Here is a 14,253-nt window from a genome sequence, read left to right as displayed (position 1 = left end):
AAAAAAAATAACTTTACCATATTCCCAATTAATCTGAATCATTAAATACACAGTAGAATACATACTCATTATAGCCGCACAAATGACATTTGAATCCAACTGTCTATGATCCTGTGCTAGGCCTTGATTTAGGCATGTGTGACCTTGACCCCATTTACGGACCACCCAATTAGCTCCCTTCTTCGGCTTAATTGCCCTCATATACCAGGGACAACCGTCAGCATGGTTTTTACACTTCATAACAAATCTTGACTCGTCGCTTTTTTCAACTATGGTTGTCCTGCGCCCCTTCATACAATGTATCTTCACAACATGTTGCAATTCTGGTTTGGACCCAAATTCTTGTTGCACAAATAACGGATCTCCTAACTTCCAACCTCCGTGCAAGTCATCATCGCCATATAGGATCTCCAACTCGTCATTAGGGTGCGCCAGTTAATGAATGAATAATGTTGGCTTTCATTCCAAAATGGCTCCTCAGACCCTGCATCTAAAGATCAACTCTCATTTGTCTGAATGAATACCACCACAAATAATAAATTGTCTAAAGCAAATGTTCAAATTTAATAACTTACCACTACTGACTGGGTCGACATGAAGTGGTGACAAGGCTGGGGTACCGAGACTTACGGCGCTCATGTCAGCCTCAAAATTACCGTCCACGTCAGTGTCTGACGAATCACCTTCTGGAATAGCACTTTCAGGTTCTCCCTCATCTTCGCTGTCCACATAGTCCTCGTCTTCATCCTCTTCATCCTCATCCAATGCTACCTGAGGAGGTGCAGAAGATCGTTCAACTGTATCTTCTTGACCGGTACAGTGTGCAGTAGTGGTTGTATGCACCGGTAAAGATGAAGATTGTCCAACATCAACTTCAACATATATCTCAATATATTTTAATACTTTCCATTCAACAAACGCATCTGTTACGAACTCCACATCTTCATCATCATTTATATCGTTTCCAATGTAGTATATTGTATCCATATCCACTACAGTCTCTAACCTGGCTATCATGCGGTGGATGGAATGTATGCCTTCTGACCCCATTTTTTGAAGAATTCTCTCCTTCAGTTCATTGCATGTAGTGCCCACTTTGATTTTCATCGTTTTTGTTTTTCCTTCAAATCGGACACCGTTCGGACCTTCAAAATGCCTCCCATTGTAGTAAATAACTATAGGAACCATGTTTGGACTTGAACTCATCTTTCACACAAAAATTAGATCTAGGTTTTGGGTTTGGAGGTTGGTTCGGATTTTTGAGCACAAAATGGGAGTGTGGAGATGTAATCTCAATGTCCCACCAAGATTCAGCTTTCTGAAATGATGAGATGAAATATGTGTGATGTTTCGGATTAGATAGGGTAAGAGAGAGAGAGATTTGGGGTTTCAAAAACCCTATACCTCGCAACAATGGCCGAAACCCATACATATTGGGGTTTCTGGATGCGATTTACCCGGGTACACTGATCCATACCCGGGTAAATAATTCAACCATTTTCCCAGATTCAAGAACTCTACCCGGGTACACTCCTACATACTCGAGTAGATAAAAAACTTTCAAAAATTACCCGGGTAGGTAATGGTGTACCCGGGTAGGCTTCGTGGTCAACGGTCAAACAGGGGCAGATTAGTGTTATGTTTGTTGGGGAGGGTAAATTTTCGAAATAGTTTTGAATGAAGGGCAATTTGGTGATTAATTATTAATTAAGGGTCATAAGGGTCAAAAAGCCCCCTAACGAGTGTCTTGAATTTTTTTTTTTTATAAAACGATGGAAATTATATACAAAACTTAATATAAACTACTCTAACTTTTCACCACTATAAATATCCTAGTGACTTAGGAGGATATATTTGATTAGGATTTTAAAATATTTTTTTTGAAATAAAAATTCTTATAGATTTAAAAGACTATTTAGAATTTAAAAAATTTCATAGACTTTTTTAAAATCAAGATTTGATTGGATTTCGAAAGATTTTAATAAAATTTATAAAATTTGAAAGGACAATATGGATTTATAAAATTTTAAAAAATTATATAAATTTTTAACAAATATTCAAACTTACAAGAGTCAATGAAAAATAACAAAGAAATTCAATGATATTAATAAAAAAAGTAAAACCTAATATAATTTTCTCAATCGGTAAAATATAATATAATTTTTAAGAAACATTCAAAATTACTAAGCAACAACTCTCCGCATATCTAAAGCTATACTAATCCTCCATGCATTAACATTTTTTTCGTTCCTGCTCTTGAGTTTGACCCATAGGTTGAAAATTATCTTCTTCATTTGATATCAGAGCTATGCCTATGTGATTATAAGACCCAATTTTTTTATTTATTAAAATAATTTTAAATTTGCATATAAAACCTAAAGTTCATGATAAATTTTTGTTTTGAAAATTTTTGCCATTGATTTTGAAAACCTTGGGATTTTTGTTCTACGTGATAAGAGTTTTCTAACCATATACCATATGCATGTTTTTATTGAGTACTCTAAAAAAATTATCAATCTTAATTTCTGAGTTTTATTACATGAAAGTTTTAAAAAAAATTTAAATTATTTTTAATCGATACATTGAAACTTTAAATTTGCTTTGGGGCTTTTGAAAAATAAGTCTTTAGTTATCTATTGACCGTCAATAAAAAAATTTACTTGATATAGATATAATTTTTATTTTGAAATATTTTGAAAGTTATTTATGTATTTTGACATGGGAAGAATCTTTTGACTTTGGTGGAAGAATAAAAAATTATATTCTTCATCTCAATCATTGATTTCTATGCGATGTTTGTAATTTATTAAGAATTAATAAGTAATTAATGGATAGAAAACAATAAAGTTTAATTATCAAATACATGCAAAAATAATCAATCATTAATAAGTTATATGTTTAGAATAACTTACGATTAGCTAAACTCTTAAAAAACAATCAAATCTAATCATGCATATTGTAATGCTAACAACACCTTATTAAAAAAAAGGTATATATGTAATCAAATCTGACTGTCATATTTTTCATTACCTTGATTACACTAATTACTAGAACTGAGAGAAAAAATAGAAAAGAAAAATATATAAGGAATAAGAAGGATGAGAGAGGTTTGACTGATAAAAAATCATAGATCAGGAAAAATCTATTTACATTTTAACCATAAAACCATAAAATTGTAAGTTAAAATTAAGAATTAGGGGATTACAATCAGGAAAGTTTAGCACTATTACTATTAAATTAATCACTGTTATATTAATTTTAAAAGTAATTGCTCATAATCACTTCCTATAATCCTAATTTTTTTTCATGCTCTCTCATTTTCTCTCTCTAGGGCTAACTGCACACATCCACGATCACTTCTGTTTCCAAATTCCTCTATTCATAGTTTTTTCCTTTTTGGTTCCTCTCATCGTCGATTTTTTTTTTTTTATAATTTCCTTTGTCAACATCATCGTCCCTTACAGAACCATTATGACCTTAAGCACAAGAGGAAAGGTTTCCTTATCAGCTCATCGCCCCCGCCCTCCTCCTGGTTTTCCCGATGGAGGTTCTGCAAGGAGAAGAAGGTGTGGACAAAGGCCAAAAGCCAGAGATCACATTAAAATCTAAAATATATTATTGTATTAACTTTCTCTTAAATATCTATTTTTCAAAAAAAAAAATGTGAACTAAACCAAACTCAGATTTTTTCTTTTAAAAAAGGAAATATATTTGTCCTTTTAAATCACGTAATTTGTGTTCATTCACTTTTATAAAGAAATTAGATTCACATCTTTATTTTCTTTTATCCACTCTCTTTCTTAATCTATTTCTTTCTCTCACTTAAAATACACAATTTTTTTTTTTTGATAACATAAAATACACAACTTTACATCCTTGAAATAATACATATTTTTTCGCTTTAAAAAAATAAAAATCTTAAATCTTGTATAACTTATGAGATCTATTTATCTGATGTTATAATATGAGATAATTATTTGCCTTGGATTATATCTTTGGTTGGATTTATTATTTAATATTTATATAGTTTAAGTTTAAAAAATCATGATAAAACACCTAAACTTGAAGAGTCGATATTATGGCGTGGACGCCGTCCACGTGGTGACGTACGAACCGGGTTGCATACGCGTATAAAGAACCGGGTCCGGTTCAAGATGCGAGAAAGCGTGTATAAGAGAAAGAGATCAATTGGTGAAGTTATCAGAGGTTTCTGGAAGGAAGGAGCTAGCGGCAAGCCCTACCCCCAACCGTAACCCTAACCCTAACCCTAACCTTGACGCTTCTCTTCTCTTCTCGTTCATCTTCCTCTTCTTCTTCCTTCACAGGTACTGCCTCATTTCTTCTTCAATTTCTTTCTTTCTTTCTTGTTTGCAATTCGTCGGTTATGATTTTTTGTTTTTCAAATTATAAATTGTCCGGAGAATTTATGGCTTTTGATTTGATGCAGATTCAATCTCTGTTAATTATTATTTGATTTGGGGTAGATTGCTGCTTAAGGGTTTTGCCTCTTTCACATATAAGGTAAGAAAGGAAGGAGAGGGTATCCTGGGAAATCTATCTGTCTTTGAATTCTTGATCTTCTTAATTAAATCCTTGATTTATTTGCTATATTTTACTCTTAAGCATCTCATATGTAATATTCCCAACGTCGGTTATGATTTTGTTAATGCCACTGAATTTGACATTTATACAACATCCATGATCATGCTGTGTTTCTGGTTTCTTGTGAGTTATTACCGGACAAGGAACAAATATTGATCACTGGTCATAATGTTTCATCGAGTTTAGTTCTACGAAAGGATTTTGTTTTTCTATTTTAGTCTTGTTAGAAATTACTGTGAGAGAGAGTGATGTTTCTGCAGTTAATGCAGATAAGTTATCTGCATTTATTCTCAAAATGACGTCGTTTTGGTATTGAAATCTTAAAAAATTATAAATATAAAGACTATTATAACCCTGAAATAAATTAAAATTACAAAAACACCATGATTTCTGTCCCAAAACGACGTCGTATTTGGACTTACTGCAGATACTTATCTGCAGTAACTGCAGAAAAATTGAACCCTTTAACTAAAATGATTGTCTTTTAAAAATGTAAGGTTTTTGCTTATATCTTCCCAGTTTTAAAAAATGGGGAAGGGAATAAGGGATATTTGTAAAAACCTTCGATATCTTTCTCACCCTTAAAATTACTTATGTGCCCTTATTCTCTTTCTCAATTTTTTTTATTTTCTCTCTTTCTTAAAATTATTTGAATTTATTTGATGAAATTATTTTGTTGTTGTTTCCAATTACATTGTTTTGAGATAAGTGATTTACTTTTATATATGTAATCCATATTTTTTTAATAATTTTAACTTAGTTAGAATGTGAAACAGACCATTTTAGATAGAGAGAAAATAATTTTTTGAATGGAGAATCATTTTTTAAATGTGAATATTTCATAAATAATTTTTTTAGAAATTTTAAATTTAATTTAATTTATAAAATATAATAATTATAATAGTTTTTTAAGAAAGATAAAATTGTAAAGACATCTCATTAACTCTCCAATTTTCTCCCTTATTATATTTTTAGCTCCCATACAAAGGCAACTTAAATACCCTTCATTTTTCCTTCCTTCCTTCTCCACCCTCCCTCTCGGATCCCCTTTCTTCCCTTGCCAAACTCCCTAACACATCCTAAAAGGACAAACATTTTTCCCCCTTTTTCTTATTGGAACTTTCTGTAGTATGAGGTTCATTTTACCTTATACCTAGACTGATCTATGCATTCAATTTAAGTGTTGAAGTCCTTCAGGATTTTTCTTGCTTTCTGTCAGTGAGCCGCGGGTAGATGATGTTTGTCTATCAAGGAGCGTCCATGTCTCAGTTTTCTTTTGCCTTATAAAAAAGATATATTGTTATGTTGCTGAATGCTTTTTGATTTTGATTCTTCTAATGGTTTGGTGGTAATGCTTGGGAACTTGCATTTGCACTTTGTCTACTTATTTAAGGATATATCTTCTTCCAATATCCTGTTTTAGGCTTTTAGCAATTGAAAATGGTGGTATCTTCTTTTTTATGAGGAGAAGCATAGGGAGTGAGATCAATTTTTCTTTGACTATTTTTGCTACTACGTCTACTTGTCATGGAATCTACAAAATATTGATGGAAAATGTATGCTTATTTTGTGAGATGGTGTTATTATGGTTTTCACTGCAAGTAGAAACTATATTTTTGTGGTTTTGCAGTTCATTTTTAATGTGACTGGAAGAAGACTAAGTTGACAATGTTAGAATATAAGGTCTTTACTGTTTTTAGGAGTCTTATTTTGTTAGTAGTGTTATTGGGGTGGGCTTGTATTAGGTTACTAGCTGTACTACACTAGTACTTAACCTACATTTGTAGTATAAAAAATAGGGACCTGCAGGGTAGACACATACCATGTGATGGCAACACATGTGCCCATCGGTTTGCCAGGTTTGCATAAAAAACTGGAAGGAAGCTATGAATTCCAGGAACCACCGGTTGAATTTAGAAATTCACTTGTGGAGGATAATAGGTGAGCCATAGTTGGCTTTAAAAAGGACCGAGTGTTTTTTGTTTTCCTGGGCACTACCTTATGCACCAAAAGTAAAAAATAGGAGTGTTAGTGATTTGTGTCATACACACCTCATATCAAACTATTATCAATTATTTAGACTCTATCTCCTCTCTCCTTTTTCCAACATGTCTTTTTAATGTCAACCTTCGTCCCCATCTGCACTGTAGTAGATGAGCAATGCCTGTCTATTGAGTGCAGACTTTATTTTGGTAATAAATGTATCCTGAATATGCAATGGCCTTTTTTTGTAGTAATATGCCCTGAACCCTTCTGTCCCCACTTGATTTTAAAACAACTCATATGACTGGCTGTGTAGATGACTGAAGGGTCATATATTTAATGCTTTTTAGATTAATCAGCTGAAGAGGGGGAAAGGACACAATATGTTATTTTTCTGTGAACCTTTCTTGCTATTATTGTTTCCGTCTTGGTAGCAAGGGTTAAATATATTTGCATAGATAACATGGAAAAAGTGCAAAATATTGTATTTTTAGTTGAGTGTCTACTCCTTTGAAAGACTCAATATAATGACTTGATTTGATTGTAGAACTAACTTTGTTTTTTCTCTTCTGTGAGATGCACTTCCGGTCATCATTTTACCAAAATGCAGTTTTTGAGTTGGTTATTAAATATAAATGGATGCCAAGCGATTCATCCAGCTGGTTGAGGAGAAGAAGAAGAAAATTATGGAGAGAAAGGAAGCACCTTTAAAGTGGGAGCAGAAGCTTGAAGCTGCTGCTGAAGCTAAAGAGAGGAAGTTGAAGGCTGCAAAGCATAAAAAAAGATCAGGCTCTGATAATGACAGTGATTATGACACTGATGACGAGAGTAAAAAGACAAGTAAAAGATCTCATAGGAAGCACAGGAAACATTGCCACTTTGACTCTGGTGACCATGAGAAAAGGAAAGAAAAAAGTACCAAGCGAAAGACAAAGAAATGGTCCTCAGAGTCTGGTGATTTTAGTAGTGATGAATCTGAGAATAGCTCTGAGGAGGAGAGGAGAAGAAAGAAGAAGCAAAGCAAGAAACTAAGAGAACGAGGTTCAAGATCAGATTCCAGTGATTCTGATTCTTGTGCTGTTGAAGCAAGCAAGAGGAAAAGGCAGCACAAACGGCAGCGCCCATCCAAATTTAGTGGATCAGACTTCTCTAGCGATGAAGGAGATAGTCCTGTTCGGAAGAGAACTCATGGAAAACATCACAAACGCCACCGACAAATTGAATCTAATGAATCTGACTTGTCAAGTGATGAAAGTGATGATGTTCACCGTAAGAAAAGCCACAGAAGGCACCATAAACATAACCGGCGATCACATAATGTGGAGCTGAGGTCATCCGATTCTGATTATCACAGTAATGGCCGAAGAAGCAGATCATTAGGGAAGTCCTCGGATGAAAATTCCGAAGAGGAAAACAAAAGATCAATGCATAAAAAGTCTGGTCACCATCACCATCATCGGCACCATCAATATCATCGTCACAACAAACATAGACACCACTTGGATGAGGAGAAAAATTACTCACTCCAGCACTCACCAAAAATCAATGGAAAGCATGAGGAGGGATTAGACAAAACTGAAACGGAGAAAAGGGATGGCTGTCATCATGAAAGCAGAGCTATGTCTGAGAATAATGATGATCAAATTGTTTGATTTTGAGTCTGTTCTGTTATCAGTTTTTCATTGTTCTTTACTGAAATTGCCAGTGACTATCCGGTATTCAAGTTGTTGGAACAATTTCATTATTTATGTCTGATTTAATATTGTTGTCAGCAGTACTATTGACCATGGAAACTTTGCTTGGGTTATTGTTAGGTAATGGCATTAATCTGAACCTTCATCAGCTATTATATGCAAATGCATTTGAAAGTTATAAAATTTCCTTGAAAGGGCTGGTGTGAGATTCTCTTTTGTCTGGTTTTGCTACTTGTACGAAGAGGCGTTTAAGCGCTGTACAGTTACTCCTGTGTAGTTTGTGTCAGATTCATTAACAGCAGTATCTATGGTATCGAAAGGATGGGTGGATGCTCTCCTTGCGCAATCATTGTTAGGGCCATTCATGAGCTTCTAACTAATTCCTGGGAGGTGCGTATTACCGGTGCCATGAGGAAAGTTAACTGAATTACTTCTTAACCAAAATGAATCGTTATTTTTCAATAGGTTACATTTGCTTGAAAGATTTTTAGATGGGTGTTGGCAGTTTTTGTTAGATGAATTTTTGCAGGATTTCTGCTTTGTGCAGTACGTTTTAGTTTTTTTTGTTATATTTAATTTATTTTTTCTGACCATATTGGATCAAAATTTTCACCAGTTTTATAATTATTGATTTGATTTTAATTTAACAATAAAAAAATTAAAAATTAACAAAAATAAGTTGTAAATATAATTTTTTCTAATAATAAAGATATTTGAATCTCATTAAACACTGAAGCCATACGACCATCAATTCTTAAAATCTTATTCTAAAAAAACATCAAATCACTAGGTGTCATACAGCAATGACAAATCTCCGCTAAATGAATTGGAATTTTGATTCATTTGTTAAAAGAAATCATTAGTCGGACCTCAATTTTTTTTTTTATATTTGGTTCATCAATTTATCAACTGGTTAAAAAATGTAATTATTTTGAATGGATTTATTGATTATCCAACTTAATTTGGCTTGAGCTCGGATAATTCTCCATGATCTATTTTGTCCAAGTCAAAATTACTGTTTAATGAATACAAATTCCTTATTACTCTAATTAATAATTGTTGGGAAATATAATTATTTTATTAAAATTATTTTATATTTAAAGGGAAAAATATTTATTATTTTAAGAGCAGATCATTTTATATTTAAAATGACATAACTTTATATCAATTTAGATAAAACGACGTTATTTTGATCCATAATTGGTGATTTTTTTATCTTTTCTCTCTTCTACTTCCTCTCTTTTTAATTTTACGGAGGAGAGAGAATGTAAAAAGTAACTTTATTTCATCTAAAATGACACAAAATTGTGTCATTTAACATAACAAATATTTTTTTTTCTTATTTTATAGGATATAACTTTATGTTGTAAATCTCTTTTTCTCGTAAAATTAGGAGGAGAGAGAAAGAGAGAATATTATAAAATGAGAATATATAAAATCAACAAAAATGTACTAAAATAATTAAAATGATACAAAATTATATTAAAATAATGATAAACACTTTTTCAATATTTAAATCATAAGATTGAAAATTAAATCACATGCTTAAATTACTCGAAACAATTACCTGTATGTAAAATTATAATAATAACAGTCATTATAATGTTCAAATTTAATATGTTAACACTGGATTTTATTTTGTCTCGTTAAATTATTTTTTCTGTAAGACATCCAAAACGAAAGTAGATTAGTGTTTCTAATATTGTAAGAGATAATTTTATCAACATAAAAATATGTGAAATCCATATATATTTTTTGTCTCAAAACTTTATATGACTTTACATAAGCCTTTTACATTTTTATGTGTGTATATAAAAAATAATTTTATCTCCAACTTGATAAACATTAATCCCATATTCAAATTAAAATCTGATTCAGCTTAAAAAAACTTAATTAATACAAGGCCTGATATTAATGATTGAAAGTTGATATCAAAATAATAAATAATCTTGATTTCTTAGTGAATTAATCTTGAAACAAGCGTTGCAAGTCAATACATTGCTGAGATAATACTGACATTCCCAGAACAAAAGAAGATTGGCTTTGAAAGAGTAAAGCAGATCAACCCTTCGAAGTTTTTTTTTTTTTTTTAATCCTGGGATTATTTCTGTCTTATATCGGATTATTTCTGTCTTGTATCGGACTACATTCCAAAATTGTTTTTTTATTGTACATTCCATGCTGAGATGCTTGATCCTCAGCAACGGCAATGAACAAATAATTATGGAGTATAATTCTTTCACCAAAATAAATAAAAAATTATCGATATAATTCAAAAATCATACAACATTGCCCAAATTCCATTTTGGTCAGAAATTCTTCAATATCTTCTCAGCTGAAACTCCATCAGCAACAAGAATAGATGTAACTTCCTGCAACAATAACATCAGTATTAAAAGGTCACGCATCGCAACCAGAGCATTGTAGAAAAACATAAACAACAAACAAAGTGTTTCAGTAAACATTGAAAACAAATCTAGCTAAGTTAATTTGAACAATGTGACACATCCCTTTGCCAAGAGGCTTTGAAGCAGCCTCTCTCTGGTAAATAAATAAAAATAAAATAAAAAAATCAATATTTCTTTAAACCTCGATTAATAAGAGTGGGATAAGAAAAATCTTTATACATATGATCTTACCACTGCATAATTGCAAAGAAATTATTTCTAAATATATAAAGGAATAGACTACATAAAATCACTCCATCCTCATCAGTAGGGATTTAAAGGATATTATCTTTTCTTTTTTGGATTTTTTTTTTATTAGACAGACACTGCTCCATAGCCTCATGGCAATGGAGAAGATCAAATTATAAGCCCAAACTATGCGTATTAGCCAACTTCAAGCCTCAATTTCAATCGGGTTTCAAGTTGCTTTGGTACAAATTAAGCTTAATTAACTCCCTTAATGGATAAAAAAAATTGTCAAAATTTCAGCACTTAAGTTCAATGAAGAGGATTAAATTGCTTTTTATTTCTCAGTCAACCTAGGTAGACAAAAGTCTGCATTAATGCCTGATTTATTGATTATTTGCTTAATTTCAGTATTCTTATTTATTTGCTTAATTTAAGCACTTGAAGGTCAATTAATAGTTTATATCTCTATGCATTTTTGCTTTTGTTTCCCCCATAAATAGGAAGGACTTGTAAACCGAAGGAGACGGATTTGATGAATAAAGCTGGAGTGTTTGCAAAGTTCTTTGAAAGACTTGTTTTGAAAATCTTGTTATCTTGGACTGAGTGGTGGCATTGCTTCTATCTTGGATTTCAGGCTTTGAGGGGTGGCCTTTTATCTCAAGCCATATCTCTCTTTGCTTTTCTAGAGATATTCAAGTGTTCTTCATCTTGTTCTTCTTTCAGTGTTTAATTCTCCCATTCTCATTTCTCTCCCCCTCACGCAAGGACATGCAAGCACACACAAACATTAACAGATAATGATATGCAACAATACACTCTTCCATATAGAAAACCAATTCCTAGTTGAGTTTGAGTCCACTTTAATTGTTTAAAGGAACATAGGATTGTGCATGCACGGATGCACCCAAATCCTACCTTGATAAATAAAAATATTTCATCCACTTCTCTCACGCACCTTATTTTCTCATCCATTAGTTGTACAACACCTTAGCCAAGTTTGAAAATAAAAGAAAAGGGGAGGGCAGGGAAAGATAAAATAAAATTAATAGAATGTAATGAACACGATGCATGACTTCTGGAGATTACCATATCCGCGAATTTTGAGTAATTCATTGTGTCAGTTATCTGATTGTTTTAAATTCAGTCGTTATGGCTCTAATTGAAGTCTACATACTAGTTTTCTTTCTTTCTTTCTTTTTTAGATACAACGGTGATACTAAGGTTCAAACTTATAACTTCATGCAAATTACTCAAACTCCTCACCACTAGACCAATTCTAATGATTAAAGAGGTTTGGTTTCCTCAAAACAACCATCACTGTTATCTTTCTCCCACTCTCTATCATAGGTTTCTTCCTATAACTTAACTAAGAAAGTCAGTGGCAAATGACCGAGTTAACAAAAACCTAGAAAATAAATGTCTTTCATAATTATGCAGACAAACAATTAAAGCTGATGTGAATAGTAGCGCACCTCAGTCATCTGTTTCTGCCCACAAAGGACAGCACCAGTTGACAAAGGGTTAGATATTTGTTTCTCTCGTGTAAACGCAGCCTGTGAAGGTAATCATCATGTGAGAAAACAATCTATAACCCGTGAAAGTAATCATGTGAAAATCTAATCCTACATGCCCACACACATTACCTGTACAAAGCCACTTTCTCCAGTCCAACTGTCATCTGGTTGAGACAATACAGGCACAATCTTCACACCAGAAGATTCCCAGTCTTTAAATCTATCCTATAACACAAAAGAACATTGTAATAAGCTCGAATAAAAAGTACAAGGTTTCATATGGTAAAGCCAACAAACAACTGAACTAACCTGATAAGCCATTCTCTGAAGGTTTCTGGCCCCATAATATAATCTCACATCAGACCTCTTGCCAGCACCAAATCCTGACTCAATAAGTGACCGAATTGGACTGCACACAAGTAAGTAAATGGTTCACACAAAATATCACAGATTGTAAAGGGGAAATCTAGGATCAATAGCACATTGCATTATCGTTAACATAACACACACACACACACACACACACACACACACACACACACACACACTAGAAGACAATGCTTTGTTAGACCTATATATCTGCAACATATAATTAGCATATTATTGTCCACCACCAACAGCAACATCAAATGTGAAGTAAAATTTTAAAAAGAAAACATTTTTAACATTAAATGCAAATTGTGGTGAACAGTGGAACTGACCTAATTCCGGATCCAGTGGCAAAGACGAGAACGGTACCGAATTTCTCGGGCGGGTCGATCCGACTGATGTCGAACCCGTTTCCCATGACCTGACTGAGCTCAACCACATCCCCTCTCTTCAACGCGCACAGGGCCTCCGCGGTGGACTCCGCCACGCTCTTCACGAGGAACTCGAACACGCCACGCGCGGAAGCGAGCTTCGGCGGCGACGCTATGGCCAGAAACGACGGCTTAGGTACGTCGGGGACTCGGAGTTGGAGGTACTGGCCGGCGCGAGTGTGGGACGCGGCCAGATCGGGCGCGTCGGACAAGTCGACGGTGACGTGGAAGAGGGACTCAGCGACCGGCTCGACCTCGGAGAGCGGGGCGTTGGTCCAGACGGTGGTGTCCTGGCGTACGGCGGCGGAAACGGTGGCGAATCGGCGGTGGCGGTGGTAGTTGCGAAGGTTTAGGTTGAGGCGGCGTAGGATGGACATGGGAAGTGGTGATGGGCTAAAGTGCGCATGGGGGTGAAGGGTAAAGGAGTGATGTGAGGGTAAAAGAGAGAGAAACATGTTATTTTTTTTGTTTTTGGGTATGGTGAGTTATAAGTGAGGCGTTGGTCAGAGTCGGAAGCGGCGGCGGAAGTGGCGGTTTATGATAAAATGCGCCTTGGGTGCGTATTAGTGAATTGAGGCTTGTCAGAGTTCCACGTGTCAAGCTTTCTTGAGGTCCTATAGAGCTGCAAGATGACTCCAGATGAGTGATGACACACAAGTAGGTACAGAAAACTTACCAGATTCCCTGTACTCTGCAGCATTATATTTTGGCGAAAATATTTTTAAGAATAAGGACCACCCAAAGACTCGTTGTTCTCTTCTCTTTCTTAAAAGCTCAAAAAAAAAAAAAAAAAAAAAAAAAAAAAAAAAAAAAAAAAAAAAAAAAAAAAAAAAAAAAAAAAAAAAAAATAAAAAAAAAAAATTATCTCAATTACTTTTTTCTTCTTAGTTTTACTCCCCTATTTTCACAAATGGATCACTAAAAAAATGGTGCTATAGGAGTATATTAAATGCTCTCATACTTAGGGTAGAGGAAAACAAATTTAGTTAGAGGGAATCACTAAGCCAGCAATATATTGAAAAAA

General features: G+C 33.7%; 2 protein-coding genes across 3 annotated transcripts; one reads left to right on the top strand and one right to left on the bottom strand.

Annotated features, from left to right (window-relative positions):
• The first annotated feature begins 4,178 nt into the window (after positions 1–4,178).
• On the top strand, positions 4,179–8,804 carry LOC133308430 (uncharacterized). 2 transcript variants are annotated; one of them, XM_061509051.1, is made up of 3 exons: positions 4,179–4,325; positions 4,448–4,521; positions 7,196–8,804. In XM_061509051.1, the coding sequence occupies exon 3, from the start codon at positions 7,221–7,223 to the stop codon at positions 8,235–8,237; it is 1,017 nt and encodes a 338-aa protein (XP_061365035.1). In that variant the 5' UTR covers positions 4,179–4,325; positions 4,448–4,521; positions 7,196–7,220; the 3' UTR covers positions 8,238–8,804. The 2 variants fall into 2 exon arrangements, with proteins under 2 accessions (XP_061365035.1, XP_061365034.1); XM_061509050.1 differs by having other exon boundaries at positions 7,162–8,803.
• A 1,500-nt stretch (positions 8,805–10,304) lies between these two features.
• On the bottom strand, positions 10,305–13,934 carry LOC133308431 (fruit protein pKIWI502). Its single transcript, XM_061509052.1, has 5 exons — positions 13,131–13,934; positions 12,739–12,838; positions 12,559–12,654; positions 12,388–12,468; positions 10,305–10,651 (listed from the first exon to the last, which is right to left on the bottom strand). Exons 1-5 carry the CDS (start codon positions 13,682–13,684, stop codon positions 10,589–10,591), a joined length of 894 nt encoding a protein of 297 aa, XP_061365036.1. The 5' UTR covers positions 13,685–13,934; the 3' UTR covers positions 10,305–10,588.
• Positions 13,935–14,253: the final 319 nt, after the last annotated feature.

This window comes from Gastrolobium bilobum, unplaced genomic scaffold (assembly GCF_033153095.1).
Source record: "Gastrolobium bilobum isolate Gb01-03AN ecotype WA unplaced genomic scaffold, APGP_CSIRO_Gbil_v1 utg8372, whole genome shotgun sequence".
NCBI lineage: Eukaryota > Viridiplantae > Streptophyta > Magnoliopsida > Fabales > Fabaceae > Gastrolobium > Gastrolobium bilobum.
This window is presented reverse-complemented; position numbering and strand designations above follow the sequence as displayed.

What these genes read in the sequence shown, in the direction of transcription:
- LOC133308431 (XM_061509052.1), bottom strand. Translation starts at nt 13,684, where the DNA reads ATGTTTCTCTCTCTTTTACCCTCACATCACTCCTTTACCCTTCACCCC. An exon ending in GAGAAAGTGGCTTTGTACAG is followed by an intron (nt 12,469 to 12,558) that starts GTAATGTGTGTG and finishes TTACCTTCACAG; the next exon opens with GCTGCGTTTACACGAGAGAA. An exon ending in GGCAGAAACAGATGACTGAG is followed by an intron (nt 10,652 to 12,387) that starts GTGCGCTACTAT and finishes TTATTGTTGCAG; the next exon opens with GAAGTTACATCTATTCTTGT.
- LOC133308430 (XM_061509051.1), top strand. Translation starts at nt 7,221, where the DNA reads ATGGATGCCAAGCGATTCATCCAGCTGGTTGAGGAGAAGAAGAAGAAA.